This window comes from Lithobates pipiens, unplaced genomic scaffold (assembly GCF_037356315.1).
Source record: "Lithobates pipiens isolate NorthernLeopardFrog02 unplaced genomic scaffold, aLitPip1_a1.2 Scaffold_13, whole genome shotgun sequence".
Lineage (NCBI taxonomy): Eukaryota > Metazoa > Chordata > Amphibia > Anura > Ranidae > Lithobates > Lithobates pipiens.
The window spans coordinates 389,400,572-389,427,481 of NW_027507718.1; the positions used below are offsets into that span (position 1 = coordinate 389,400,572).

Genomic DNA, 26,910 nt, shown 5'->3' on the forward strand with positions numbered 1-26,910 from the left:
TTAATCGATTATAAAAATAGTAATCGATTAATTTCATGATCGATTAGTTGTTGATTGATCAATTTGTTGTTTCAGCCCTAGATTTAGTATTATACACTGTATTTACAGTATCTGTGAGTAGAAGCCCTGTAAATATATATATATATATATATATATATACAGTGGTGTGAAAAAGTGTTTGCCCCTTCCTCATTTCCTGTTCCTTTGCATGTTTGTCACACTTAAGTGTTTCGGAACATCAAACCAATTTAAACAATAGTCAAGGACAACACAAGTAAACACAAAATGCAATTTGTAAATGAAGGTGTTTATTATTAAAGGTGAAAAAAAATCCAAACCATCATGGCCCTGTGTGAAAAAGTGATTGCCCCCTTGTTAAAACATACTATAACTGTGGTTGTCCACACCTGAGTTCAATTTCTCTAGCCACACCCAGGCCTGATTATTGCCACACCTGTTCACAATCAAGGCATCACTTAAATAGGAGCTGCTTGACACAGTAAGGTCCACCAGAAGATCCTTAAGGCTAGGTTCACACTATTGCGATGCGGGAACGCCGCGAATCCGCGGCGTTTTCCCGCATCGCTCACCTCCCGCCGGCAGTTCACACTGCCCTATGCGGACGGCTGGGGGTGTCAATGTTATGTTAATGACACCCCCAGATCCGTCGGCATATCGCAGTGCGATCTGCCGACTCGCACAGGAATCGGATCGCATGGTGTGAACCCCCATGCGATCCGATTCCGTTGCGGACCCAAAAAAGGGTCCTGTGCGAGTTTGCTGCGGGACAGCTGCGAGTTCAGCCATACTATCTGTATGGCTGAACTCGCAGTGCTACGGAGATCGGATGTGATTTGCTGTGCGAATCACATCCGGTTCTCCCCCCGCAGCGGTGTGAACCCAGCCTAAAAGCTACACATCATGCCGAGACCCAAAGAAATTCAGGAACAATTGAGAAAGAAAGTAATTGAGATCTATCAGTCTGGAAAGGGTTATAAAGCCATTTCCAAAGCTTTGGGAATCCAGCGAACCACAGTGAGAGCCATTATCCACAAATGGCGAAGACATGGAACAGTGGTGAACCTTCCCAGGAGTGGCCGGCCGCCCAAAATTACCCCAAGAGCGCAGCGACGACTCATCCAAGAGGTCACAAAAGACCCCACAACAACGTCCAAGGAACTGCAGGCCTCACTTGCCTCAGTTAAGGTCAGCGTTCATGCCTCCACCATCAGGAAAAGACTGGGCAAAAATGGCCTGCATGGCAGAGTTCCAAGGAGAAAACCACTGCTGAGCAAAAAGAACATCATAGCTCGTCTCAATTTCTCCACAACACATCTTGATGATCCCCAAGACTTTTGGGACAACATTCTGTGGACCGATGAGACAAAAGTGGAACTCTTTGGAAGGTGTGTGTCCAAGTATATCTGGCGTAGAAGGAACACTGCATTTCATAAAAAGAACATTATACCAACAGTAAAATATGGTGGTGGTAGTGTGATGGTCTGGTGCTGTTTTGCTGCTTCAGGACCTGGAAGACTTGCCGTGATAAAAGGAACTATGAATTCTGCTGTCTACCAAGAGATCCTGAAGGAGAATGTCCGACCATCTGTTCGTGTACTCAAGCTGAAACGAACTTGGGTTCTGCAGCAGGACAATGATCCTAAACACACCAGCAAGTCCACCACCGAATGGCTGAAGAAAAACAAAATGAAGACTTTGGAGTGGCCTAGCCAAAGTCCTGACCTGAATCCTATTGAGATGTTGTGGTATGACCTTAAAAAGGCCGATCATGCTCGAAAACCCTCTAATGTAACTGAATTAGGACAATTCTGCAAAGATGAGTGGGCCAAAATTCCTCCAGGACACTGTAAAAGCCTCATTGCATGTTATCGCAAACGCTTGGTTGCAGTTGTTGCTGCTAAGGGTGGCCCAACCAGTTATTAGGTTTAGGGGGCAATCACTTTTTCACACAGGGCCATGATGGTTTGGATTTTTTTTCACCTTTAATAATAAACACCTTCATTTACAAATTGCATTTTGTGTTTACTTGTGTTGTCCTTGACTATTGTTTAAATTGGTTTGATGTTCCGAAACACTTAAGTGTGACAAACATGCAAAGGAATAGGAAATGAGGAAGGGGGGCAAACACTTTTTCACACCACTGTATATATATATATATATATATATATATATATATATATATATATAAAATAGATTTACATATAGATCAGAGATGCTGAAAAAGAATAGTGAGCTAATGTGGACATTGTGTTAGCTGTAAAATTAAAGTGGTTCTAAAGGCAGAAGGTTTTTCATCTAAATGTATTCTATGCATTAAATGAGAGGTACAGCCAAAGCTCATTGGGCTATACTCCTCCTGTGGATCACAAGAGTGCAGTCCGTTCTGCACTCCTGTGACCCGTGCTTCAGCCTGCCGTCAGCTGATGTCACAGAGCCAGTCAGGGCTCAGGAAAGATTGCGACCATATGGTCAAGATCCACTTGCCTTGACCGAAGCCTGGCTCAGGCTCCCAGCGAGCCTGACCCCCCCCCCCCCCCATGCACGCTCCACAACCCCACGCTGCAGTGAGTGCAGAGGGGCAGAGCAGAGAGCTGGTGACTGACAGTCACCAACTTTCAGGGAGCTCTGAAAACTGAGCGATCGTTGCAAGCGGCCGTTGTGGTTGCTGACTTGGTTCTCAGTGCTAGAGCCGGCAGGGGGACAGATGCAGCATCGGACTGATGCTGCATCTACATAGGTAAGTATAATTCTAGAAAATAAAAGGATTCCTATACTTCTTTTTTTAAGGTAAAAAAATCTTCTGCAAGCAGCCCCCCAGCCCCCCTCATACTTACCTGGGCCCGATCTTGATCCAATGGCATGCATGAAAGCCGAGGCTCTCTTTTTTCTGTCCCTACTCATTGGCTCAGACTCAGCAGCAGAAGCCAGATGCTACACAGAGAGGTGGCCAGAGGGCCCCATCAAGATTTTGCTATAGGGCCCAATGATCAAGTTACATCCCCCATCATGATTCTGTTGAGCCTATCTATGTCATGTTATTACTGGTGTGAAAACCTAATCTACATTATATGTATGACTAAATGTAGCATTTATGTAGTCATCTTTGGTAATTTGTGAATTACTGCTCCATTTGTGTCAAACATATAGAGCTAGTCCTGGTTGCCAGTTATATAAACGGTTCACATTTTCAAGGAGGTAGCATGCTGTGGCTTACAAAGTAAGTGCTCTTTTTGGCCAGGTACATATATGCTGGTGCTCAGGAAAGGAGGTATACCCTAAATTTAATACGGACTGTGGTGTCAGCTTTGATAATGTAGTACTTAGTTATTTATGTGCCACCAAGGTACCCTCCCTGCTCAAAAGAGCATCATCCTACTACTGACTTCAAAGGCAAGTCCTCTTCCTGCCCTTTCTTTTTTGGTGGTTTTTAGCCCGCAAGGGTTGTTTGAGCTGTTGACATTTTGTTTTATTATATTATAGCCTACTGTTCCCTTTTTTTGTTTAAGGCAGTGTGGTTCATTTACAAATGATAATCATGTACTGTATGATCACATGATTTTGCATTTACAGTACAAGTAAATCATATGCGTACACAATTTACTATGTACAAGCAATGTAGGGAATGCAAATGCACTGGCTACAGTATAGATAAAACCATATATATATGCACATACACCAGCTATACTGTGGTGTGCCTAAAAAAAGTGTGATTTTTCTCTTTTACTTTTGAGTCTGCCTAACCATCATTGGCATTCTTACATGTTAACATAGAATAACAAAACTGCATCAAATGTGCAAGATTATCATTAAAGACGGCAAAAAAATGTTTTCTTTGTGAGCATTTGTAGAAGTTAAAGAACCAGTCAGCTTAGAATATTTCATATGCCGGTGCTTTGACTGTAGATCCAAATGATAAATACCCACATAGGCACATTACAATTAATGGGCTGTGTTTTAGCTCAGTGCTCGAGCTGCAGTGTGCAAGAGGCCTTACACAGAGAGTTTATTTGGTATACTTTTTACTTGCTGCATTCAAGTTTAATTGCTTGGTAGCCTAGTCATATACGGTATATTTTTTTATTTCAATACATTTTTCAGAAGTGTATCTGCCTGTGTGTTGTTTTTTTTTTTTTTTGCTGCACTGTAAGGGAATAGACAGACATGCAAACTAGGACTGCATCATAGGTATAAAAAAATCAGTGTACAATAAGGCATATATGCTCAGGGATCGCAGTCACTATGCTCATGAACATGCACATGTGGGTCCGCAATCTAGGCATACACTGGATTTATATTTGTTCCTTTTCATTTATTTTAGTAAATCAGACCTACTATCTCTAAAGTCCCATATGGCAATATGTCTGTAAGATCCTTCAAAATAACAAATTCACCAGCCTACATACAGAACCTTAGTTGAACTTTAAAAGGTTAATAAACATATGAATTTTTGACAACCCAGCAGAAATGAGAGGTATACACAAAAACCTGATCCTCATGGAACTTGTTTATCCTTTCAGAGGAAAGAAAGGCTCTTAGTGATGTGGGTCCCATTAGTTGATTGTATCATGTGTATTATGCCTTTGAATTAGCTCCCTAGTAATATCCTTCCTTATGTCCCCCCCCCCCCCCCCTTTTTATTTTTATTTTTCTTATATACATTTACTGTTTTGATGCCTTGTTATTATTTTTTGTTATTTTGATTTTTATGGAAATTGTTTTCCCTGTCTTAAAATAAAATGAAAATGTGAAAAAATAAACATATAATTTACATACATGTGTTTGTGATCACCTGGGTGAACAGAAATGAATGTCTATCTACAATACATGTCTATCTATTTTAGAACATTTACAGTACATATTGATTTTTTTAGAAATAAGAAAACTATAAGGCAGATCTCCCAACCGGTCTGGTTTAACTTTTCACTGTTTTTTTTTTGCAGACTAGTCGTAACCTAAGTGGGGATCTGAATGGAGTAATGACAATACAAGCTAAACCATTACAACACAGACATTCTGGTCTCTCTGAGAAGACACAGTAAGTATATAATTCTTAACACAAGTATTAAGTGCATTGTGTTTTATTATTTAAATGTCGGAGCCACAGCACACATATGGGAGAAAACTTAGATAGAACGCTACTGTGTCAATAATGAAATGCATCGCAGGTGCATCTTCACTTGTGCTATGCAATGAACACTTCATTGAACACTTGTGTATTTTAGGACCATGCATCGTCTACAGTAGTTTATAGAGATACAGGTCTCAAAACAAAGAGTTGACTTCCCCAGTCCTTTTAAACTAATGTAGGGAGAAACTTTACCTAAATGATAGATGTTCCATGCATTTTACGTAGTAGCACTTAGCAGCTTAACCTCCCTGGTGGTATGATTATTTCAGATTTTAGGTTGCTGAAAGCGGGACCATTATTTTGCATGGAAATTTGGCATTTTATATTGTAGGCCTGTAATTCTTAGGAATAATTCACTTAAATCCATCCAAACAAGAGTCTAATAGACATCCCGGGTATGATAAAATTTTAAATATGATAATAAAATAAATAACTATAAATACTTATAACAAATAATAATACTATAATAATAATAAAAAATATTCAATAATGTAATCAAATTAAAAACACTGAAATATGCTGAGTTGCAGAATTGTCACTGTCATTACTTTTAGTGTTTGACACATTTCCCCACAAATTACTATTCACTCAATTCTGCGAGTAATTCTAATTTATTATCGCTGTTTTCTAGCTGGTCTATAACCACTTTTGATGTAAACGCCATTTTTTGGTTGCTATGGACAATCTCCAGTTTCCTGGCATAAAGAACAGTATTTATAACATAAAACTGTATGTAGGACACTGGACAAACCACTAGGGACAAAGGGGATGTGTAATTATTTGATGCAGTACTGTAATCTGTAACATTACAGTATAGTGTATCTATACTGTCTTTTTTACTTTTTGAATTTGGCGCCGAACTCCGTCCCCGTGCGTCGCAACACTCGCAGGGAACGGAGCCAGGCACTGTCACAGACTGATCACAGCGGGGAGACATCGCTGGATCCAGGGGACAAGGTAAGTAACCCCCTCCATGGATCCAGCGATGCGATCCCGAGTCTGGCTCGGGATTACCGCTTATGGTAATTAAATCTCACCCCGAGCCAGACTCGGGAATACTGCCAGGGAGGCTACAGTATATGATTTGATTTTTGTTTGATTAGGACCTTTAAGAAAGGCAGTCCAGGGTGTAAGTATTGTAACTTTATATGGCCTATTTTTTACACTAAGCCCTTGTACACACGGTCGGAGATTCCGATGGAATGTTTCCTATCGGACCGTTTTGTCGGCTATTCCAACTGTGTGTGGTCTGCATCGGACTGTTTCCGTCGGAATATCCGACGGACCAAGTTTTCCAACTAGCCAGTAAAATTTTCTGACAAAATGCTCCTATCGGACATACTCCGATCATGTGTAGCCTACTCCGACGGACAAAGTGCCACGCATGCTCAGATCAAATTCCTAGACCAAAGCTATTGGCTACTAGCCTGAACGTAGTCCCGTTGTAACGAAATAACGTCATCACGTTATGTACAATCGGATTTTCCGACAACTTAGTCTGACCGTGTGTATGCAACATCACTTCCGGATCTCTTCCGGAATTAATGCGTCGGAAATTACTCAGACGGATTTGGTTGTCGGAATCTCCGACCGTGTGTACAAGGGCTTAGATTTGTATCTTACGTTACATAGTTTAAATAATATGTATTACATATAATGATCACACTAATCATACTAATAAAGTTTGTATTTTTATTTTGTTCAAAGTGAACAAGAAGACAAATCTTTAAACATTTTTCCAAGAGGACTGAACTCTGCACGGAACCGCTTAGGAAAGTTGAATGACAGCAATGTTCTGTCATCCTCACGCCTTCTGCACACTCCTTCTAGGAAAACACCGACACATCGAAGACTGCCGGCTCTCACTTTAGAGCCCATCCCATCCAAAACTCCTAATGTTTACAGTGATGAAGTGCTCAGGGGTACAAAACTGTGAGTACAGCTCAGCAAACAACCAACAGGAATATTTTTCTTTCCTGCCTTATTTTGTATCAGGTCGGGTGGTTATTATAGTGCTATTAATGCAACGGTACACAAAAGGTTTAATCACAGTCATATGGCTGCAATTCTATGCTCTTCACACAGGAACTACATTAACCACTTGACCTCCAGAAGATTTACACCTCTTCCTGACTAGGCCATTTCTTGCGATACAGCACTGTGTTACTTTAACTGATGATTGTGCAGTCCTGCAACGCTGTACCCAAATAAAATTTGTTATTTTGTTTTCTCACAAATAGAGCTTTATTTTGGTGGTATTTGATCACTGAGTTTTTTTTGTTTAAAGCAGAGAAAGAAAAGGACAATTTTGAAAAACAAAACAAAAACAATATTCTTTACTTTCTGCTATAAAACATATCCAATAAAAGAAAATTGAAAAATCTAATTTCTTCAAAAATTTAGGCAACTATGTATTCTGCTATATATTTTTGTCCAAAAACAATCCCAAAAATGTCGTGTACACACGACCAGACTTTCCAGCAGACTAGGTCCGACGGTCTTCCCGACAGACTTTTGGCGGACTTCCGACTGACTTTCCGAACTAACGGACTTGGCCACACACAATCACACCAAAGTCCAACTAGTTCGACCGTGATCACGTATGACCGGACTAGAATAAGGAAGTTCATAGCCAGTAGCCAATAGCTGCCCTAGCGCCGGTTTTCATCTGTCGGACTAGCATATAGACAAACTGATTTTTCGACTGGACTCGAGTCCGTCGGAAAGATTTGAAACATGTTCTAAATCTAAAGGGAAAAATAAATTGCGCTAGCCAAAAAACAAACAAAAATTGTACAATTAATCTATAAGGAAGGCAGCAGAAATAAGTGGGATACATACACCTAACAGCAATAAGGAAGTATAAAAAACTGCGCCAACATACAAAAAATATTGTATACACCAACTTCCCAAAATAGAGAAAATTTGTAATAAATTAATAAATAATTGGTATACTTCAAAACTTATAACAAAATAGTGACAGTCAATATGAATCCATAATTAATGAGTTCATGAAAAAAAGTCCATAGATGGTCAACCCTTGCGATCCTATATAAAAACACCACGGTGGTTGCACACACTTGAAACTGCGCACACGTGCCCGTCACCTTATAGTGAGTGCGCTTACCAGATTAAAGCTTAATGAGAGCGTGGTAAATATATCCTTAGTCGCCACAGGGTACTCCTCCTCTTAATGGATCAGCACACCATAATTATGAGCAGTATTCATATGCACACATCTTATTCAATGGTCCCACAGATTGCTATCAATGGCTCAAAGGAAAAAGAGGGAACCGACATAGTGTAATACTGATAAAAAGTTTAATAAGAGCAAGAAAAGGTAGCACACTTACAAGAACATCGAGTCAGTACAGCATGTACGGTAAAGCATAAAAAAAGCCGGCCGGCATTCGGGAGCCCGTCCTCCCCTTCTGCAACGTGATGGCGTCACGGCGTGCCTTCCCAGACGCGTTTCGTCATAAGTTGACGTTGTCAATGGGGAACGGGCAGCGCAGCGACGCACCACCTTTTATAACCAAACTAAAAAACCAAACCTCGTTCTGAGATGCGAGATCCGGTCGGACGCCACCATTTTAGTTGATGGCAAACTACCCTGAATGTAATACAATTGGCCCCTCTCCAAACCAAACCTCGTTCTGAAATGCGAGATCCGGTCGGACGCCACCATTTTAATTGGTGGCAAACTACCCTGAATGTAATACAATTGGCCCCTCTCCGGACCAACGAACAAACTAGCATGTTCTATGAACTAGTATGGCTCATAGGGCATTGCTTTGTCATACGAACAGATACACTCAAAGGTATAACTAACAGTATCTAGGAATCTAAAATGGATAAAATATATATGTCAATGTGCTCATATTCTAAAGCGAACGATGCATGCTTTGTATAGTGACATATAGACCACCCAAAACCATGCGGATGGCATTTTGCCAAGTATCCAAACGATTGGCAGGTATAATAATTAAGCCCATTTATTAAATGTCACCCACCTATAATGTGTGGAATATCAAAAAAAAATTTAAGAAATATATATGTGTGAAAAATATATACCTAAGAAATATATATAAATTTTAAATTTTATTCTATGATAATGATGAATTAGGTATCTGTGTATTTATTAAATTAATAAATCATAAACAAAAAATTTACAGAAAATTTTACACTGTAGTGAAATAATGTGATAATCTGTGAGGGAAATCCTAAAAAGTTATTATGTTGATATCAATATCGCACATTATATATAGATATCATATCCACACACAATGTACAGTAAGTGATATGGTAAACAAAAATAACAATAAAAACAATTTCGCCACAAAGGAAAAATTGTTTATATGTGTTCTCCCAAAAGTGATATAAAGGAGATACATATATAAGAAAAAGAAAAATTGATGAAAAATAAAAACAAAATATTTTTTTTTAAAAAATAGAGAAATATAAAAATGTATATATAGACCTATCAAGCATCCCAGAACAGGTATAATGAGAAATTTGGAGGGAGGTTAGTCCGCCAAACTTCTAAATCGAAAGTCCGTCTGATTTTTCAACAGCAAAGGTCCGATGAAGCCCACACACGGCCGACCTTTGCTGTCGAAAAGTCCATCCATGTGTACACGGCATACGCGTATATTGATTGGTTTACACAAATGTTATAGTGTCTACAAACTATGTTAAATATTTATGCAATGTTTATTCATTTTTTTTTTTTTATACTAGTAATGACGGCAATCAGCAAATTAACCTCTCTGGCGGTATTCCAGAGTATGGCTCGGGGTGAATTCTCCATACCAAAAGCGGTAAATTCCCAAGCCACACTCTGGATCGCATTGCGGGAAGTTATGTACCTTGTCCCCAGGATCCTGTGATGTCCGGTGTGTGCGAGCTGTGTTCTCCGCTCAATTCATCACAGTGCCCAGCTCCTTAGCCTGCGAGCGTCACAACGCTCAGGGACGGAGCCTAGCACCAAATTCAAAAAGTTAAAAACACATAATACATACAGTAATGTAATCTGTAAGTTTACAGTGAACTGTATCAAATTATTTCACATCCCTTTTGTCCCTAATGCTTTGTCCAGTCCCCTACGTATAGTTTTATATTATATATACATTGTTATTTCTGCCTGGAAACTTGAGATTGTCCATGGCAACCAAAAAATGTCCCTTTAAATCAAAAGTGGTTTTAGACCAGCTAGAAATCAGCGATAATAAATTCGGACCACTTTTTAAATTGACAAGATTCTCCCACATAGTTCTGGGCTAATTGCTCAACATTTTTATGATCGTTGAAACTCCATGAGGTGAGATCTTGCACGGAGCCCCAGACTGAGGGAGATTGGCAGTTATTTTGTGTTTCTTCCATTTGCCAATAATCGCACCAACTGTTTTCACCCTCTAACCAAGCTGCTTGGCGATTGTCTTGTAACCCATTCTAGCCTTGTGTACAATCTTGTCCCTGCCTTCTTTGGACAGCTCTTTGGTCTTGGCCATGGGGGAGAGATTGGAATCTGATTGCTTCTGGGGATAGTTGTCTTCTATATAGGTAAAAAACTGAGATTGGGAACACTCCCTATAAGAGAGTGCTCATGATCTCAGCTCGTTACCTGTATTGAAGACACCTGGGAGCCAGAATTCTTGCTGATTGATAGGGGATCAAATACTTATTTTACTTATCAAAATTCAAATCAATTTATAACTTTTTTGAAATGCATTTTCCTGGATTTTTGTGTTGTTATTCTGTCTCTCATTGTTAAAATAGACCTAATATTAAAATGATAGACTAATAATTTCTTTGTCAATGGGCAAATGTACAAAATCAGCAGGGGGATCAAATACATTTTCCCCTCACTGTATTTACAAAAATGTATGAAAATTTGATTTCTTTAATTTTATCTATACACAGTAAGATCAGGTGATTGCTAAGTCACAGAAATATATGTAAAAAGGCTGGTTTCATGCTGCATGGTAACTTTATACCCCGACAGACAGTAATTCTCGCAGCCCTCTGTAGTCTACATTATATTTTAATAGACTAAGCTCTTCCAACAGCTGTATTTTCCCTTATACCCTAACAGATTGTACAGTTCTTCTACTGTCTGTATCTTTCCTTAAGGCTTGGTTCACTCTTGTGCGGGTGGGGGAATCACACCTTTTCCCCCACCTCCAACTAAAAAGCGCAGCTCCTGTAACGATGCGCCAGGCTACTGTTCATTCTTAATGGTACCCCCACGCAGCTAAACACGCAGTGTGTTTGTGGGTGTGGGAATTCGCATAGTGCAAAAAGCTCCAAGCAATTTCCCTGCAGCTGCAGTTTAAAAAAAGTGCAGGAACCTTTTTCCTGCGTTTTCTGTAGGTACAGCAGCCCACTCAAGTAAATAGGCTGTTTTGCCTGTGCAAACGTGGGCCGCACCAACTACATAGGTGTGAACCTAGCATAAGTATTGTAAGGTCTTCCACCTTTTGGTATCTCTACTTTATACTCTAATACATATTAAATTCTTCCACCTTTTTGTATCCTTATAGATTGTCCTATTATTGATTATCCTCCATTATATACCATTAGACTGTAAGGTCAAGTTTTTGTATCCTGCCTTTACCCCGTAATAAAGCTCTTAAACCCTCTGCTTCCTCTCATATTCTCCAATAGAGTGTAAGCTGTTCTGCCTTATACCCCAATGTACTGTAAGCTCTTCCACATTTTGTGTTCTCCCCTATTTCCTAATAGACTGTAACCTTTCCTGCTTTCTGTGTCTTCCTTTATATTTTTATATATTGTAAGCTATTCTACCTGTTTATCTCCCCTGATACTCCAATAGAGTGTCTGCTGTTCCACCTTTTGTATACTCTTTTAGGCCTGATTCACACCTATGCATTTTTAGTGCTTTTTGCATTTTCCAGATTTTCACTACAGTCCATTTAACATGGTTTCCTATGGAACACATTCTGTAGTGCAAATCTGCAAAATGCACTAAGAATGCATAGGTGTGAATTGGGCCTAAGACTCCAATAGAATGCAAGCTCTTCCACCATCTATATCTTCCCTTTTACCCTAGTAGATTTTTAGCTCTTCTACCTTCTTTAACCTTACCTTAAAGTTGTGGTCTATTTGTGGAGGCATAAGGCATACGTGGCCTGTTGAACCCCTGATGCTTCTTCTGTGAATTGCATACTCCGATTTCCCAATTTACATGTTAACATGGCCACTGCATAGGGATTCTGACATCTCTGAACCCCAAATTCCAAAGTAAACAGGGAAGATCTGAGAACTGCAGTTGCCTGATCTATTTCGGCCTTCTATCCTACAATAGCAACCAGTGCTTTCAGGCTCACAAAAGAGCCCAGTAGGCACTGGGGCCATGAGGCAGGTAGAGCTGAACAGCTTGCTGTATAGCCACTTGGAAGTGCTTCCATCCCACTAAACATAGAAAGACTTGCTTTTCTGTTTGTAGCCCGTGAACATCCACCTTGCCCTAAGCAACTGCCAAGGTCATCCTATGGGTGATCTGGCTCTAATCTATATTACATTTTGGCAATGTTTGCACCACTCTCTTCTGTTTTGTCTCTCCTAAATGCAACATGCTGAAAGAGGCACATCAAGGAATTTTAATAATGGATGCTTTTGTTTTTTAACACTTTTTTATTTATTTTTATTTCAGATACACAGGACTGGAAAGACTATCTTCACCATCCATCCAAATCAGCAGGAATAAGTTACCACCAATTAATTCTGATGCAGTGGAGCAACATCTGTCTGTACTCAGTTCTCGTCATTCAGCTGTAAGATAGCATGCGTATCTGTTTATTCAATAAAAAGTAGAACTAACTAATGTAAAAAAAGGATAACTGTTACTGATAAGAAATAGAAAGGAAGCCAGTAATTTAAGTAGTATTTTTATCCTAATTTTGTAAGTAATTTAGTAAAAATCTTGTTCTGTGCCCAACATCTTCTTTTCTATCCAGCAGAACAGGGGAAAGCATCCTCATAGCCGGATATCTAGTGCTGTGCCTGATACTACAGGAAGGCGCCCCCTACGGGAGAGAGCTGCCATTGTGGAACAATTTTCAAGACCAAATACAACTCACACTTTCAGGGTTTGTCAAATCAGATTTCCGTCTTACGCTTTCTGTTTATTGTAAACAAATATGCTGTTTATTTTGTATATTATTACATGGTTAGCCTAAAGATAAACTCTAGGCAGATAGCTAAACAGTATAGAAATACATATATTGGAGTTATTTTACCTGTGAAAAAATTTGTCGTTTTCTCCATCCTGTTTTGAAAAATACACATTCTATGAGACAGCAATGTTAGTGGCCTGACTATTCACTATTGCAGTTGAGCAAATAAGTTAGGTCACCTTCTTGCCCTCAGCTTGTTATTGGACAATGAAGAAACAGTAGCAGCATAATGACAAGTCATCCTTCTGTTCACTCTATACCCTCCTTTTGTCAGCTTACTAAAGTGCAGCTGTATAACAGATTGAGACTGATATAAAATGAAAATCAGGCATATAAAAATACTTCTATTTTTGATAAACATAAAACTGCATTAGTTGGTGTTTTTATATCTATTGGGAGTCCAGCAATTAAACATAATGTTAATGCATAACTTATTTTTATTACAGTCAGAGACATCTCATAGAAGATCTTTTACTCCTTTGGATTTTGCTAATCATACATGGACAGGACAAGCTTTCTTAACAAGTAAGATCCCATCTTGTGCAATACAGTATAATATTACTTAATGACAAAGCCATAAAACCCAGGAAACAAATAAAAATACAAACAAACAAATCCATCGAATACTCAGACTCCTTTGCTCAGACCTCTTTCACACTAGGGCCGCGGCCACGCTAAATCGCTGCTAGTTTTATAAGCGCTTTAGCGCTATTTAAGCAGCGCTTTTTGGCTGCTAGTGGGTGCTAAAGAAGGGGTTAAAAGTGCCCGTGTTTCGGTGCTTTTCAGGTGCTTTGGAAGACCTGCACATTCATTTCACTATGCGGGGTGTTTTGGGAGTGCTAAATACAGTGTTCCCAAACCTCCCCAAAGATGCTGCCTGCATGACTTTTCCCAACATTCCGCAAGCGAATCGCGCAAATGTGAATAGTCACACTGAAATGAATGGAAGGCAGTTTTCAGGTGCTATTTCTAGTGCTAAAACACTTGAAAACTGCCTCAGTGTGAAAGGGGTCTCAACATTCAAGGATACAAAACACAATAATAAAAACCACAACATTCTACATAAACAACTGTTTACAACTTGGATCTCAAAACCAAAAAATACAACACAAAACAACTTAAAATGCAAACGGCACAGAATAATAAACATGACAATGTTAAAAAAAAAAATCCAGACAGACTGGGAGGAGGCCTCCTTCAGCAAAGAATCATGGATCAAAATTTTTTTTGACGTTTGGAAATTCTTTGTCCAAACCCTACTGGTTGGTACGCAACAGTCTATAATGAAGTGTTTCCAATATACCCAGTGCGATCAAACTAGATTACTAATTAATGACCCTCCAATTGATTAGGTATCCTCCACTTACTTGGAAATATCAGTTAAAACCTGGTAGTTACGGCCTTCCCCTTTTCCATCTACAACTATCAATTTTTTAACTGACCGCCATACATCCTGGTGCTTACTATGACTCCTTTCTAGGTCCTGTTCTGCTAGTTTACTTTTAATTATTTTATTTTTTTAACTGTATATTGTCATGTTCTATTCTTTATTCCGCCAAATGTTGCATCCCCTGAAATTGGTAACTTACAGATTACATTGCTGTATGTAATTATTTCACACCCCCTTTGTCCCTAGTGGTTTGTCCAGTGCCCTGCATGCAGTTTTATATTATAAAAACTGTTCTTTATGCCTGGAAACTGGAGATTGTCCATAGCAACCAAAACTGTCCCTTTACATCAAAAATGATTTTAGACCAGCTAGAAAACAGCGAGAATAAATTGTAATCACTTGCAGAATTGAGGGATAGCGATTTGTGGGGAGATCGTCATCAAATACTGAAAAGTAATGACAGTGACAATTCTGCAACTGAGCAAATTTCAGTGTTTTTGATTTGATTACATTATTGAATAATTTTTATTATTGTTATATTATTATTTGGTACAATTATTTATAATTATTTATTATATTATAATTTATGATTTCATTTTTCAAACTTTATCATACCCGGGATGTTTGCTAGACTCTGGTTTGGACAGATTTAAGTGAGTTATTGCTAAGAATTACAGGACTACAATATAAAATGCCAAAATTTCATGCAAAATAAATGTACTGCTTTTAGCACCTAAAATCCGAAATAATCATAGCGCCAGGGAGGTTAATCCATAGAACTGCATTACAGAAAGCGCTGTGCTCATGTAACTGCTGGTACATTAATGGGCGTCATTTTTAAAACTTAAAATACACTGCAGCTGTGGTTCAGGGGCATCAACACAACAAATGTATTTTATTTCATTTTTTACAGTTGTGTGCAAGAGGCCTTAAACAGATTTTTGTACTATTAGTTATCAGTATGGACTTAGACCCATTGAGCCTCCCTTCTAGGCTAGATTGATAACAATCATATTTTATTGATTACCAATTCCTATCTGCTATCTATAAATAGTTCTTGTGGGAGCAAAGGTGTGCTATAAGTTCAGTATATGGTATAATATAATATATACAATTTCCAACAAACTAACCCTTTTCCTCACCCTTTTCCTTGTATTCCTGTCTACATTAAAATGAGTTTATACTTGGGAAAAGAACCTAACCTCAGAGATTTTCCATAGAATGTACTACAAGTCTGTTTAGCCAACGTTGGTGCTGCTGGTTGGCTGGAATAACAGTCCATGCCTCTGAAATGTGTTGATTATGTTGGTGCTTATTGAAAGTGTTTTTTACATAGCATTAATGAAAGTAGAAAATTCCTTGCAAAAATCACTTCAAAAAGTACTGATGCTTGGTCGTGGCTGGATCCCTCAGCTTCACATAAACGTTACTAGACTCCGCTGATGAGATCTGAATGCCAGAAGTGAAAATGGTTGCATGGGAGCTCTTATCTTCATGCTGATATCTCCATGAAACACCTATAACAAATGAAAGAGGGAGAATGTGAATCTCCTGGTTGGATATGAGTACTCAGGTACAGATATAAGTTGGGGTACATATTCAAATACTGACATCTATCCAAAACTGAAATAATTTGTTTTGGACAAAGGGCCCTTTAACATTTCCCAGTGATGTCAGAAACAGCTTATAGCAAGTTGAGTTTAAAAAAAAAATTGGCACAAGAGGCAATGGGATTTATTTACTAAAGGTAAATAGACTGTGCCCTTTTGAAAGTGCAGTTTCATTCTACAAGAGCAATTGTTTCAGAGCTGACTTCCATCATCTAATTATATGCAAACAAAAATGCTGTTTTTTTTAAATATCCCTTGCATGAGATTGGGTGTTTTGTGCAAAGTGAAGCTTTACCTCATTTGCTAAGCTATGGAGCAACTGCACTTGCAGAATGCAAGTACACTTTCAAAAGTACACAGTCTATTTGCCTTTAGTAAAATCAACCCATTTATTACTATTAATCTGGTGTGTCTCGTGTGCTACTGGCTCCTGTATTCCTTAAAATCTTCCTCATTTTGAGCCCCCATCCCCATTCTATGAATTAAAGAAGTTGTAAATCTCCAAAAAAAAAAAAACTGCAAGGCATAATGAGCTAGTATGTATCGTATGAAATACTTAGCTTAGAATGATGCCCTGCAGTGCCGTCTGCACTCCGCTCCCATGGCAGACATCTTTCCCGGAGTTACTTCTGGGTTCGTGAGCTCCAGCGCTGTGATTGGCTGGAGCTGAAACGACCTCACTTCAGTGCTTTCACGCAGGTGCCACCGGTCATGGCACGGGTCCTGAAGAAACGGCACAAGACTTTACTTCCTCTTTAATCATAATCTATGAGTGGAGGGGGTAACGAACATTTGACTCATCCACCTATCCTCCATTCATAGATCACATTTCATTCATAGAAGCTATAGTACAGTTTCTATGATTTGCGGAGGTGGGTGGAAATTGTGGGCATAGTCGCACCCTCTTGAGTGCCTGTCACAACAGTTCCCTAACTCCTGGGGGGGTATTTTAACAACCATGCTGGAGAGTGTCGCATTATCACTAGAAATAACAATAATTTACTTTCTTACTTCCAAGGAGAAGTAGAATAGGCGTTTAGGTCCATCCGGATGGGGTGAGTTGGGCTTAACTCATCCCCTTCACAATGTACTATAAGCTGAACCTATCAACAGAACATGTATGTGCATAGGTGCCAAGTCATTTTCTAAACAGCAAATTCCTCCATTTAATAATTTCTATGATTGCGAATGATTATAAGAAATATCAATTTATTATATGTTTTGCTTTTCCTATCAAGGTTCCCAGTATCAACCAAAATCATTTCAGAGGAATCCACCAAATGCAAGAAGAAAATTTCAAGTTGCCTCCTAACGATCGGTAACATGGACAATCTATTCTAATAGGATCTATTCTAATATATTTAACATAATATAATTATGTAATGTACTGAAAACAATACAATAATTTTATGCAGAAAACTGTGTGAAAAAAAACATTTTGCTCTTCCCCTTGGTAATCATTTTGTATAAAGCTGGCCATACACTGTGCAAAATTCTTTAGGAACTGGCTGAAATTCGCTCAATTTGACAAAAGTTGATAGTTCAATTGACTTATGTCGAAAAAACTTGCTGGAAATATTTCAGCTGAACAGTGGCTGCAACCATTGTTTGAGTTTTTGGACAGCCCTTGCTGTCAAAATACAATAGCTGCAGTCGGAGATTCATTTTTCTGTGCTATATAACTTGTATGGAGGAATCTGAGTTTTCAGTTCATAGACATAGCAAATCATATCCTAGTGGATAAAGCACTTTTTAGCTTGGACGATATGATCATTATGTCCAGTAGCACAGTCACAGTTTTACACCAAGAAAAGCACACAATTATTGAACTAGAGCTTTTAAGCTGCACTGAGTTAAGAATATTGTAAACTTCTGCACTAAAAATGGCTGTTGGATTTGTTGGTGTGGGTTGCTACACATTTTCACAAAGCGAAGTGGTGTAGCAACCCACACCAACAAATCCAAATTTGCCTTTGATCAGTTGTTGCAGTCATACCAGCGAAAGATGGTTACTGATCAGTTGGTAGTGGTAATTGCACTTGCATGATGAATTTCGCCTGATCAAACAAAGGCCACTAATATGATCTACTAATATTTATCATCAATTCTAATGACGTGACATAAATATAAACAGTATATATATGGCACGAGTGTAATATCTTTCTGCCATCATTAGGCCCTTTAGTTCAAGTGCCAAGCTGAATATAAGCTTCTTTGCTGTAGCAATCATTTATTAAATAAATATCCAGTCATGTGCTGGTGAATTTAGAAAACAGAAGCCTTTAATGCATGATTGGATGTTTTACTTCACCTTACCTCATTGCATTTTAGTATATTACAGGCATACCCCACTTTTAAGTACACAATGGGGTTTATTTACTAAAGCTGGAAAGTGCAAAATCAGGCTCACTTCTGCATAGAAACCAATGAGCTTCCAGGTTTTATTACCAAAGCTTAGTTGAACAAGCTGGAGTTAGAAGCTCATTTGGTTTCTATGCAGAAGTGAGCCTCATTTTGCACTTTTCAGCTTTAGTAAATAAACCCCATTGTGTACTTAAAAGTGGGGTATGCCTGTACCGTACTTGCAATACTGTATTATTCTGGTCTCGCCTGATGAAGTGTCACAACAGAGTTCTATCAACTAAAGTGTACATATACTGGATAACAAAAAAAAAATCATATCTTTCTCTGCCCTCAAGACGCTTACAATCTAAGTTCCCTAATTTACATATTAGGGCCAATTTAGACAGCAGTGAAATAGCTTTCCAGCATGTCTTTGGAGTGTGGGAGGAAACCCACACAGGCACAGGGAGAACAAGCAACCTCCAGGGAGGTAGTGTCATGGTTGGGATTTGAACCGACGATCCTAGTCCTGCTAGGTGGACGTGCTAAACACTCCACTGCCCAGGGCATAAAAAAGCATGATAGTGTCAGACCCCAGTATAATATAATTATATTGTAATATATATTATTATCATCCAGGATTTATATAGCCCCAACAGTTTGTGAATAAAGGGAAACAGTACCGTTAGAATACAATTCAGGGTTAGGGGGGCCTTGCTTGTAGAAGCTTACAATTTTTCACCAAACTGTTACAACCTCCCAAAGCTCCACTTCTATTTCTGGGTAAACTGAAAACTGGGTTATAGACCCTGTTTGGATGTTCAGGCAATCTATCACATTGGCGGTGCCTTCTCCTCACTACCCTAAAAGTATGTCAGAGCACTCCAATAGCATTAACAATGATTGAAACACAGAGGATAAGTTCTACCATCTTATTGTGTTTACTGTATGCCAGTTCACATAATGTAATGTGCTTCATTTACTTTAAGGGTACCTCAAATAGGATCAGTGAAGAGACTCGGGTTGCTCCAGGGTAATATTGTAAAATGCAGCACTTTATAGAATGGTGCCTACTTAGCACATAGGATTTTTTAAAGCAATAAAAACAGCAGCAAAAATGTGCAAATTTTGGTAACATTGGTAGCATAGGGTTTCACTTTATTGAGATAAAATAAGAGAGAGATAAAACACCAAATTATTATTATTCCTTATGGCTTTTGCTTGTTCTCTTTTACTTTATGGAATAAGCTAGATTATAATATCATATAGCTGGAGATTATATATACTGCGTTTTTACATTATTTCTTATGTAACTTTATGGAATTTTTATACACACAGTTGCAGTATTTCATGCATCGGCATGTTATGTAATCAGGTCAGTATTTTCTTGATATTGCAACAGAGAGTTTTATTCCAACATCAAAAGCCATTTGTGCAATGTTGGAGTATGTCTCACAGACATATTCACTATCACTCCACATTGCATTTGTCATAACTAATTCATTTAGGCCCCTTTCACACTGATGGATAGAATGGTGCTTTTAGCTTTGGATTTTCTAGTTTTCTACTGCAGCTAAAAGCACACAATGCTTTCCTATGGCCCCATTCACACACAGAGTTTAGCTGCAATTTTGTTACATGCGGTACGGTGCGAATAGAAAAAGATGTAGCGCAGCTATATGCAGGTAATCGCAGTCTTTTGTGTCAACTGCGATAGCAGCATGAGAAGGGATTCAAGGGACCAACAAAAATGTATTTAAAAAAAGGGTTGCTATGGGAACGACTATATTAGACAACTGCAGCTGAATGCAACTGCACAGAAACGCACATAAACGCAGGTAATTGCACTGTACAAATGCAGCTGATCGCTGTGCCTGGAGTCTTGAATTTCACAGAAAAAAATAAACATGCTAAACTGCGGCAGAACAGCCGTCCGTGTGAAAGGGGCATTATAAGTTTCTTTCATTTATACTCTATGGGGAGAAGTAATCAGATTGGTTGGAAAACCTTGTTAGTTCACTATTATTCTATCCCTGATATATCAGCACTAGGTGTCTGCAGCATGCCACCCATGTACTACCACAGTCACAGGCTATACACAAGCAAGGGCCCAACAGCTGGCAAAGATACCTGAGAGTGGTCCTGTCCAACTCCATTGTCAATGCCACCTAAGGGGCTAAGCATACAGGCATAGTAGCACATCTAAAGAAACACAGCTGGATATCAGGCTTATGGTATAAGAAAGCTTACATTGCTGAACAAGTGTTGGTATGCAGATGCAGTAAAAGTCTGTGCTGACCTTTTACACATGTGTCTGAAATCCTCCTATCAATACAAGAGACTGTTTGAGAGCCCTGTGCATCAATCTGCATCTTTTCATATGCAGCTTTAAGCCCTAAATAATGGTAAAGAAGATTCATACAATCCGGTAAAGAGAAATGTCTCCATTGCCCAGAGCAACTAATTGGGTTCAAGCATTCATTTTCAAACCTGCACTCAAGATATAAGCTCAGAGCTGTTGTTTCTTCCCCCACAAGCACATCCATTCGGATTAAAGTATATTAGTTAATAGAGAATGCAGAACCTAAAGTTGACAATCACCAGAAAGATCCAGAAACATTAAAAATATTTAAAAGAATCTTGTACTTTGAAGGTAACATTACTACAGTCATTGAGGTTGATTTACACAAGAAATGGAGACTGTTCTTGGTGTCTAGGCAAAAAAATCCCAATGCAGTACACAATAGATGTATTTCTCTATGTTTTGTCACTTTAAAACACTTCAAGTACAGAAAATACCTCTTGATCTGCCAGATCAAGGGAACGTATAGATTTACTTAAGGAAAAAAGACTGCACTTTGCAAGTACATTTGCTCCAGAGCTAAGTAAATGAGTGAAGCTCTGCTGTTTTGCATCATCCAATCATGTGCAAGCTAAAATGCTGCTTTTTTTTTATTTTATTTCCTTGCATGTGATTGGGTACTCTTTGCAAAGAGAAGCCTTACCTCATTTACCAAGCTCTAAAGCAAATGCATTTGCAGAGTGCAACTGTACTTTGCAAAGTGCACAGTCTAGTTGCCTTTAGTAAATCAACCCCAAAGTATCCTGTTTGAGCTGATAGCGTGTTGCCTCTAATGCACAGAAATCACAAGCAGTGTTATCAGCCCTGCCACTTCTCCTTTGCTAGACTACAGAACACCAGAGCATGGCTTGCAACACTGCTTGAGATTTTGATATAGCTGTGGCAGAGCTGTCTGCTCAAGCAGTAGTTAGGAACTCACAGGATTTCTGACAGGATCAACAGGCATTTTTCTGTACTCAGAAATGTTTTTAAAATGGCCGAATGGGGCAATGTGTGCATGTATTGCAGAGATATGTTGCATTTTTCTTTTTTTTTTTTTTTGCCCAGTCATACAATTTAATAAATTAAATGTTTAATTAGCTAAATCCAGCATTCATTGCAGTTATCAAATCATTTGGAATCAAAACCTCCCCTTTTTATTTTTCATATAATTGGGTGCAATCATAGTGGTATAGCCATAGTGATGGTGGCTTTATCATATTCACTATATTATGTAAATATCCACTTTCCAAAGTGAACAGTCTCTATTCCCATAGTAAATCAACCCCAGAAAATATCTGTGTATACCTGGGTTCTCTGAGACAGGCTCCTTTTAAGTATAATTTTAATGTTAAAAAATTAAACCAAAATCATAATACATTTTTTACAAATTGTAAAATAATAAATGCATTTTACTGGATTCACGGCACAATATACTGTACAATACATATATACCTATGTGTGAACTTAATATATAATGTTTACAATTAATATATTTTTATATCAATATGACACTAGCATTGTATGAATCTTACCCCCCAAAAAATGTCTATGATATTGTAGATTACAAGTTTGTCTGCTGTTGATAACCTTCATAGATTGGTGACAGCCATGTGTTGAGTCTCGTCAGTGCTAAAAGTGCTGTATATATGTTTTATGTAATCATAAGTATAAGCTGTGTGCTAGAGGCCAGTTAGAAAAAAACAATGCGCTCAATTAGGCCTTGTTCACAAGAGCTTCAGCTTGTACAGGAACGTTGGGTACAGCAAGATTGTGTGAAGCCTCTAGGCATTAGTAGGCTTCAGCAGGCTTTTAATAGGCTTTACATACCGCTGAAGCCTACTCCCATTAAGATCTGGGTTAACATTTCCAAACTGGTGGATACCTTTTGCTGCCAAAGCAAATGTTACATTTTTTGCACAAATGTTAAAATACACATTTCAGTCCTAAGGATTACTTACCCCCAAAATGTTATTTTCAGTAAAAAACACACATCTTTGTGCACACAGGCACAGGAAAGTCTAAATGTTTATGTAAAATATAGAATGAGACAGCATCAAGTAAATACTGTAGATACCAAATATGTCAAGACTCAAAACGACAAGTCCCTACAATACAACAAACTATGATACCCCAAATTGTTTATAGGTGACAAGACATAGGGGTCTATTTACTAAAGGCAAATAGACTGTGCAGTTTGCAAAGTGCAGTTGCTCCAGAGCTTAGTAAATGAGGTAAGGTTTCACTTTGCAAAGAGTACCCAATCACATGCAAGGAAAATATAAAAAAACTGTATTTTTGCTTGCACATGAATGGACGATGGAAGTCAGCAGAGTTTTTGCTTCATTTACTAAGCTCTGGAGCAACTCTATTTCCCTTTTGTAAAATAACCCCATTGGCTTAGCGTTAATCATAAATGATGGCCCTAGAATTATTCCTGATTTTAGCACTACCCATTGCACAGTGCATGCACGTTCGTATGAATATGTGCTTGTGCAAGTGGGCTTTTTTTTTTTTTTTTAATATTGTTCTTTAATTTTTTCCCCATTCATTTTACTGCTATCACTTTTTGTGTGACAGGTGCTCTTTTTAGATACTTCAGGGGTCATTTGGACCCCAATGTCTCTTCTGCACTTAGGCAACCCTGGAAACAGCAAAGCAGCTTCATTCAGCTCTGAACCTGAAAGTGCTCAGAGCTGAGCACTTCTGGGTTCACACACCACGGAATATCTCACACCACCCGCCATCCTGACGTGCCTTTCTTTGGTTCCATGAAAACTTCTCCCACATAGTCATGTCATTCATGCAAAGAAATCTGGGAATGAATGGACTACAAGTCCCGTCTTCCACTGCAGAACATGGACTTGTAGCTCTCAATGAACTACTGTTGTGACAATCCATTGAATCTTCCTTCAGCTCTCTGACTGACAGCCTGCATAGAGGCTCTTGTTAAAAAAAAAAAAAAAAAAAATTCCTGCAAAAACATGCACTTATTTGTTTTTTCTAAAAAAAAGTGAACTGAACCTTTTCAGGTTTCAGTGAATCTTGCTGAAAACTCTGCAAATGCTTTGTAAGGCTGGATTCACACCTATGCATTTTTTGTGCTTTTTGCATTTTGCAGATTTGCACTACAAATCGTTTTCCACCATGTTAAATGGACTGTAGTCCAAATCTGCAAAATGCAAAAAGCACAAAAAATGCATAGGTGTGAATCCAGCCTAAGAGCTTGTTATATGAACTGGGCTGAGACCCCATTCACACTAGTCAGGAGAAACTATCGTGCCTTCACACTGCAGGGCACAACATTTGAAATCACATTATTCTATTTGGTGCCTGTTGAGATTAATGCAACATGGTGCAGTGAGATTTTTGAAAAGGTGCAGGTACTTCTTTTGGTGCAGCATATTTTGGTCCCCTGGGATTATATGAAAAATACAAGTACTGTACATTTGCTTTTGATGCATTTTTGGCAGGGTTTTGTGCTGAACAACCAGTCTACTGTTATAAAACCAAAAAACGCATGAATCATGAAAAGGCATCAAAATGTGCTACAAAAACACAGAAAAACGCATTATTATGCAGCCCCCCGGTGTGAACCTAGGCTAATACAAGCTATAGCCTGTGTGAACAAGGCCTAAATAGGACTTGAACATATGTCACTTCTTCTAACATTGATTCTAAAACAGGCTCTTAGGCACTCCGAGTGATCTTTTACTGACCAACACGTTACATAAACGTCACTGCTCATATCACTAGAATATAAATATCTGCGTCTTTTAGCAGACATAAGGTATCAGATGGGAAAATCCAACCCTGCCTATAGGCTTTGACCTACAGATTTGTTCAGCTGCCACCCATTGCTTGTCCCCCAGCTCTGTCAAAATCAGAATAATCAGAAAATAGTGATCTAATGTGTATGGGTAGCGTATAGTGAACCTGTGCTTTTCCCAAGCAGGACAAAGAAAAAGGGACATTTCACATCCCCCTTCCCAACAACCTCTACTCACCTTCTCATACTACTCCATGCAGCTGGCAGGAGCCAGGTACAGGGTAACATGTAACTATTTCCTGAAGGGTGACAGTACTGGTTATTGGTGAATGGCCAGCTGTCACATGGAGATGGGAAGAGAGAGTCTTTAGTCCTGAGAAATCTCCAACTTCCAGGAGGGGAAGATGAGTATGTGCTGCTGGGGTGATAAGTCTTTATGGACAAAGCACAGGTTCTCTTTAATAGAAATACTGGAGCTGCCACTGAACTTGTTAAATGGTGGAGGCCTTGGGCCTGTAATCCCCATCCAGGCTTCATTAATTAAATTATTCACCGCCATGGGACAGGAATCTGGGATGGGCTTTTAGACCTACAGCAAATCGGAACAGATCAGAACTGAACAGATCGGAACTGCTCAGCAGTATTCACATAGCTTAGCTACAAAAACTTTACAATGATGTACAATATGGTATTTTTTCAAGCTTGAGTTTTTACTACCTACACAGGACATGTCTTTACAATATCTGTATGTTTGTATTTACTTGCCAAATTATATTTTTGTAACCTTGTATATAAATTCATTTTTATATTTTGTACATTTTACTTTATTCAATATGTCAAATTGCAATTTCTTTATATACTGTATATGCAATGGAAATAAATTGATGTGTTTTGTAGGTGTGGTCTCTGTTTAAACTCTAATAAGTGATTTAATACATTTTAAAGAATCTTGGAAGTTAAAAGGGACACAATCGTACTCATATTTGTACCTGGCTTAAAGTGTTACTAAATCCACAACAGTAAAATCAGTCTGTATATGCAGAATAGCATGCTTGTTATACTCACAGTAGAACTTAAAGTGGAAGTAAACTCCCCTATCGTTTTCAGCCAAGGAAGCTGCCATCTTTGCCTCTGTTTAATCTTCAACTGCTATGGTGCTGCACATGTGATTCGTTATGACACCAGCCATTGGATGGTTTGATAGTTTGGCTGAGAGCACAGCCAATGTGCAGTTAGCATTCCCGGCATGCCTTTTTTTTTAAACTGTTTAAATCCATGGGTTTACTTCCACTTTAAGGGGTTAATCCTCTGCACTGTGTAAAAAGGCTGTTCTACCCTGTATGGACAGATCCTCCCCTCCTGCACGGTCTATCAAGGGAAGGCCAGCTAACACAGGCAGTAGATGACCTGCACATGCTCAGTGCTGTCTTTTATGCTGGAGAGAACATTTACTTGTTCTCAGAGTTAGCCATGCCACGTGATTATTGACATCAAACATGTGGGCGTGTATACAGGCTAGGGATGCACCGGATGGGTTTTTTGGTGCCGAAACCGATACCGAAAATAAATCTTCCTTGATCCCGAAAACCGAAACCGATACCGAAACAGCACCGATACCGAAATTGACTATTTTTAAAAATATTTTTATACAGGAGCTGGTCAGAGACTGGGGACATGCTACAGGAGCTGGTCAGAGACTGGGGGCATGCTACAGGAGCTGGTCAGAGACTGGGGACATGCTACAGGAGCTGGTCAGAGACCGGGGACATGCTACAGGAGCTGGTCAGAGACTGGGGACATGCTACAGGAGCTGGTCAGAGACTGCGGGCATGGTACAGGAGCTGGTCAGAGATTGCGGGCATGGTACAGGAGCTGGTCAGAGACTGCGGGCATGGTACAGGAGCTGGTCAGAGACTGCGGGCATGGTACAGGAGCTGGTCAGAGACTGCCTGCATGGTACAGGAGCTGGTCAGAGACTGCGGGCATGGTACAGGAGCTGGTCAGAGACTGCGGGCATGGTACAGGAGCTGGTCAGAGACTGCAGGTGTAGCAGTCAGAGGTATAGGAGACCGCAATGCAGGTTTCAAGTACGGGACAGCAGACAAGGAGG

General features: G+C 39.1%; 1 protein-coding gene across 3 annotated transcripts in view; it reads left to right on the plus strand.

Moving 5' to 3' along the window:
• Positions 1–25,696, plus strand: part of FAM149A (family with sequence similarity 149 member A) — a 133,551-nt gene extending 107,855 nt beyond the window's left edge. For 2 of the 3 annotated variants that reach the window (XM_077477350.1, XM_077477353.1), the window contains exons 9-14: positions 4,962–5,056; positions 6,857–7,081; positions 12,825–12,945; positions 13,129–13,260; positions 13,794–13,872; positions 17,586–25,696. In XM_077477350.1, the coding sequence (XP_077333476.1) occupies positions 4,962–5,056; positions 6,857–7,081; positions 12,825–12,945; positions 13,129–13,260; positions 13,794–13,872; positions 17,586–17,659 (726 nt within the window). In that variant the 3' untranslated portion in view covers positions 17,660–25,696. The remainder of the gene's footprint in view (positions 1–4,961; positions 5,057–6,856; positions 7,082–12,824; positions 12,946–13,128; positions 13,261–13,793; positions 13,873–17,585) is intronic. The other variant, XM_077477351.1, reaches the window with a different exon arrangement.
• The last annotated feature ends 1,214 nt before the right edge of the window (positions 25,697–26,910 follow it).